At 48.4% G+C, this 5425-nt stretch overlaps 1 protein-coding gene across 1 annotated transcript; it reads left to right on the top strand.

The window, feature by feature from the left end:
* Positions 1–422: 422 nt before the first annotated feature.
* On the top strand, positions 423–4928 carry LOC141540347 (G-protein coupled receptor 35-like). Its single transcript, XM_074264265.1, has 2 exons — positions 423–2433; positions 3249–4928. The coding sequence occupies exon 2, from the start codon at positions 3261–3263 to the stop codon at positions 4179–4181; it is 921 nt and encodes a 306-aa protein (XP_074120366.1). The 5' UTR covers positions 423–2433; positions 3249–3260; the 3' UTR covers positions 4182–4928.
* Positions 4929–5425: the final 497 nt, after the last annotated feature.

Here is a 5425-nt window from a genome sequence, read left to right as displayed (position 1 = left end):
TGTATGCTGATGGAAGTGGATTTCTTCAACATAGAGAAGAGCTAATCCAATTCCAATTGATTAATGATGGACAGAACCAGCTACATCCAGAAAAGGAACACTGGGAAATGAATGTAAACTGTTATTTTTACCTTCTGAATCCAATTCTTCCTGTGCAACAAAAAATTCGGTTCTACACACATATATTGTATCTAAATTATACTTTAATATATTTAACATATATAAGATTGCTTGCCATCTGGGGGAGGGGGTTGGGGGGAGGAAGGGAAAAAATCTGAATAGAAGTACGTGCAAGGGATAATGTTGTAAAAAATTACCCATGCATATGTACTGTCAAAAAATGTTATAATTATAAAATAAAATAAAAAATTTTAAAAATAAATAAATAAATAAATGGAAGCATGCTAATTTTTCCTCTTTTTTGTATTTTACTTGAGACTTTTTGTACAAAATGACTAATATGGACTAATTTTGCATAACTGAAAAAAAAAAGTCCCTTTTTAGTTCCAAGTCTACTTTTGATGGGAGATTTTTAGGCATTGCTGGTAGAATTATTTGGGGGTAAGAGGCTCAGTGGAGGTGGAAGGAAAGAGAGGGAACCTTCCCTTCCTCTTCTTTGATCTCCTCATCAGCCAGGACATGGATGGCTTTAGGCCTTTAAGCAGAGTAGGATTCCAGGGGTGATGGTCTCTGGAAATTGTGATGTTGTGGAAATCTCCTCCCTTTGGTCAGTTGATTCTCTGAATCCCAAATTCAGGAACTCAAAATATGTGAGCTAAAAGTGAAGGCTAGAGGCAGTCACTTCTCAGGATTACTAATTACTGAATAGTGCCCAGAAAAGTCAGAAAAAGAGTCCACAAATTGAGATCTCTAGAAAATTCTAGCCCCAAATTATGAATTAACACAGGTCTCCCATGACCATTTGCTTCTGCTGTTAGCCATCTGCTGGTCTTCCTTACCTTGTTTTCCTCTGTCAGGAACTACAAGGAAGAGAAAGTACTTGGAAAGTGTCCAGAAGAGATGAAAGGAACTATTTCTCCTCAGAACTATTAGAGGCTAAGAGGGGAAGGTGCTTCCAATAATCCTGATTTATTGACTCAGTCAATCAAACAATATAAGCTTACTGCAGCCACCAGGGACTCATCAAGGAAGCTCATGGCATCCCCTCGACTGGGTGCACGGGCCTTGGCAAGGCAACAAGGTCCATAGAAAATGCTCTGAGCTAAGGAAAACTCACACGCTGTTCTCTCAAGTGCACTGAAGGATGTACACAATCCATGCAAATCTTCTTCCCGCACTGAGAAAAGTGCCACAAAGCAGCATGATACAGTAGTCTTTTGTTCAGAGGATCTGAGTTCAAATCTTTCCACTCCCACACCTATGATCCTATAAAGTTTTGACGGACTGTTTCTAGATCAGTGATAGAGGGAACATGAAAGGAAGGCTTGGAGAAATAGAAGTCTTCCCTCCTTCCTCTCCCACTGTGGAATATCTTGGCTAATCTGCCCATTGTGGAAGAACCATTTTTTGGCCTGTCACTGGAACAGGGGAGGTCACAGGGGAGGCGAGTCCGAATCTTGGCTCTGCTGATCTTGCCTATGACTCCTGGACAGGTCGGCTCTCCTCTCTGAGTGTCGCTCACTTCATCTGTAAGATGGAGCAGTTGGTTTCATGACCGAAGTCCCTTCCACTTCTAGAGCTCATTGAGGAATCAATAAGCATTGATTAAGCATTTGCTGTATACCAGACCCTGGGGATTCAAGGACAAAATGGACACATCTCACACTGAGAAACTTATCTTCTGTTAAGGGAGGTGAGCTGCCCAATTATGAGCAGAATAAATGCAAACGATGCATTTCTTTTATAATAAGTGATCCTCGCATTGATTTGGGCTGGACCTGCTTGGGTTCTGGCCTCTGACCACCAGGCTGTGTGCTGGCCACAGTCAGCAGAGGGCGCCTGCTCTGGCAGAAGGGCTGGCCCAAGCTTGGGAGACCACAGACCTGGTTTACAAGATGAAGTCACCTTCATGCAGCCCGAGGGCTTCTCTTCCCTGGCTCTGCCAGGTTGCACACCAGAGACTTTGCCTCTCAGCAGGCCCTTCTGCTTCCCTGGCAGCTGGCGCCAGGGTCCTTGGAGGAAGCAGGAGTGGGAAAAGCCTCTGGGAGGCACTTCTGTCTCCCACCCACCAGATCTGCAACCACCAATGATGTCATAGGTGACAGAGAGGAAACCACCCCCACCGGCCCTGGAGGCGCTGAGAGCTCAGGCTTTGCTCCTTGGCCCAGTTTCTTGGGGCTCCAGTCAGCCCTGGGGGTTCTGAGCCGGGGGGCCTCCGTTATCTGAGTGAGAGCAGCTGTGGCATCCTGGGAGGAGCTCTTCCCGCCCTGCCCTCCGGCCTCCCTCTCTCAGGATTCCTACAGCCAAAGCCAGGTGAGTCACCTGCTTTCTTGTGATGTGGACACCAGGGGAAAGGGGCACAAGGGAGAGCAGCAAAGAGAGCCGGCCATTGCTCTTCCTGGTTTTAGCTAGAGGTCAAGGGGAAGGGGTATGGGGGTAGAAGGTGTGTGGGGGCCCCTAGCCAAGTTCTAAAGTCAGTGGTCTTTAGATTCAGAGCCCCCTCACCCTGCTTCTTCCCCCTAAGGAGTCTGAGAGGTCATCTTGTCACTCACCCTCTCAAGTCAGGGTCCTCTACCTCCTTTCCTGCCAAGATTCTGGAGAGGAAGAGGGCCTGAGGAGATCTAGAATGGAACAGAGAGACTCTGAAATGCCTTCAGAGGCAGAAGCCATTCACCAGTGTCTCCAGGAGCTGCAGTCAGAGGCCCTGAGTTCTAATCCTGTCTCTGGAGGCCACTTAGTATCTATGTAACCCTGGATAAGTCACTGAGCTGGCCCTTTCTCAAGGGGGGAAGGTGGTCAGATTGAGCCCCTGCTTCTCCACCTGGGTCCCATCCTTGAGATCATAGAGATAATTCGGCCCTCTGCCAGGGACACCCTGAGGCTCAGGGGGTGGGGACCAGGAGAAAGGAGGAGGGAGACAAGATACCGGTGCTGGGACAAAGCGGGAGAGGGGACTCTGAAGTGTTTTTCAGTTCAGTCTTTCAGTGGCCTTCAGACTGAAATGGTCCGGAAAGTCTGCTGCGTTGCTCTTATTCTTCTATCCCAGGAATTCCCCTACAGGGGAACAAGATGCTCCCATCCTGACTTTTCCTGTTACAATGCATGATGGAGCTTTTCTCCTTGGGTAGGTTTCTGCATGAATGAATGTGTCCAAAACCTGCAACTCGGCGCTCAGCTCCCCAGCAGAGGCGTACATCTACATGACTTTCTATGGCCTCCTCTTCCTCTCTGGGCTCACTCTCAACGTTCTGGCCCTCTGGGTCTTCTGCTGGAGGATGAAGAAGTGGACCGAGACGCGGGTGTACATGGTCAACCTGGCCTTGGCGGACAGCGGCCTGATCCTGCTCTTCCCCGTGGTCATCTACTTCGCGCAGGCCGGCTGCCTCGAGGCTCTCTCCTGTCAGGTGCCCCAGGGCATCTATGTAGTCAATGCCTACATGAGCATCAGCATCCCCACGGTAATCGGTGTGGACCGCTACTTAGCCATCAGGCACCCACTGAAGGCCAAGATCCTTCGAACCCCAGGCCGGGCGGCCATCATCTGCGTCTTCCTCTGGGTCGTGGTGGTCAGCATGTTGAGTTTCCGGGTCGTATGGCAGCTCCAAGACGGCGCCTTCTGCTTCTGGAAGATGTCGGAGATCCACATGTCCATGGTGGTCTTCTCCCTGCTGGGCTTTTTTATCCCACTGGGGATCCTGGTCTTCTGTACGTTCCAGATCGTGGGCAGCCTCTGGAGGGTGCAGAAAAGAGAGCTGTCCCGAGTCAGGCAGGTCCGCAAGAGCGTGTACATGGTGCTGGCCAGCCTGCTTGTGTTTGTCGTTTGCTTCTTGCCCTTGCACATAACGATCCTGCTGAACTTCTTCCTGGGGTCCATCGACAAGTTCCGAAAGGTTTTCGTGATTGTCACTTTTCTCGCTAACACCAACTGCTGCCTGGACGCCGTCTGCTACTACTTTGTGGCTGAGGAGTTCCAGGAAATGACTCCTTTCTTCTGCCTCTGGTGGAAACGACCCAGAGCTGGGGCCCAGCAGGACCGCATGACGTGCACGACCCTGATGTAAGCTGGGGTTCCCCGGCTCAACGATGATGAAGGTTGGATTTCTCTCCAGTCACTCCCCCGGCCTCTTCGGCTCCCTTGGAGAAATCTGAGAATGAGCCCCAGTATTCCCTCCCCATTGGAAACCCAAACTCCTGACTCTGGCATTGCTGCGAAGCGGACCCAGAAATCTCTGTCTAGAAGGATGACTCTAGAGCTTGGGAACCTGGAACTCTTCTCTTAAGCTGAATGGGGGGAGAGTGCTACAGAGAAAACTGGCTCTGGGGCCAGGTAACGGGTGACAGGTTGGAATAGCATGTGCACACAGACTCTGCTCTTAGCTTTGCTTTTATCTGATTGGTCTGCAGGAAAGGGGGAAGAGCACAGTGGACCCCAGAAGGGGGGGGGCTCCACCTACAATAGTCTGGAGTTGACCACCCCACGTCCATGGATCTTCCTCCTATCCTCCTACCCTCTGGCCACTGTTCCGGTTTCTCCCGTGGCTCTGGAGCCGGGCTGATCAGCCAGAGCTCACTATGTCTAGCCAACTCCAACCACTTCCCTGCCATCTTCCTAGTGTACCTGGCCCTGCCCCCTCTCAACGTTGCTGCAGGACCAGTAAGTAAATCAACACTACCATCCTTTCTGGAAAGAGTTTGTCAGCTGGCCATCCCGTATCACCTTCCATGTTCTTGTTTTTAAATAATTATTTCCACAGTGATGAACACACTGGTTAGCATGTAGTAAATGCTTAATAAACACTTTTAATTCATTCATTCACTCACTCATTTATTCACATAGAGAATGCTTAATAAATGCTCCCAATTCATTCATTCATTCATTCATTCACTCACTCATTTATTCACATAGTGAATGCTTAATAAATGCTCCCAGTTCATTCATTCATTCATTCACTCACTCATTTATTCACATAGTGAATGCTTAATAAATGCTCCCAGTTCATTCATTCATTCATTCACTCACTCATTTATTCACATAGTGAATGCTTAATAAATGCTTCAAGTTCATTCATTCATTCACTCATTTATTCGCATAGTAAATGCTTAATAAATGCTTCAAGTTCATTCATTCATTGATTCACTCACTCATTAATTCATCTCTCCCGGTCCTGACATTCTTGGCTATAAGGTCCTTCTGCTCTACTATTCCAACCTAGACAGGCCAGGTTCTTGGTTCTAAATTAGTCACTAAGTATTTGTTACACACTAACTGTGTGCTTGGAGCTGTGCTAAAACAGTGAATGAGGTA

This window comes from Sminthopsis crassicaudata, chromosome 4 (assembly GCF_048593235.1).
Source record: "Sminthopsis crassicaudata isolate SCR6 chromosome 4, ASM4859323v1, whole genome shotgun sequence".
Lineage (NCBI taxonomy): Eukaryota > Metazoa > Chordata > Mammalia > Dasyuromorphia > Dasyuridae > Sminthopsis > Sminthopsis crassicaudata.
The sequence above is the reverse complement of the archived record's forward strand: the minus strand, read 5'-3'. Positions and strand labels throughout refer to the sequence as shown.

Bases quoted from the DNA above. Each gene is read 5' to 3' on its own strand.
- LOC141540347 (XM_074264265.1), top strand. From the start codon at position 3,261: ATGAATGTGTCCAAAACCTGCAACTCGGCGCTCAGCTCCCCAGCAGAG.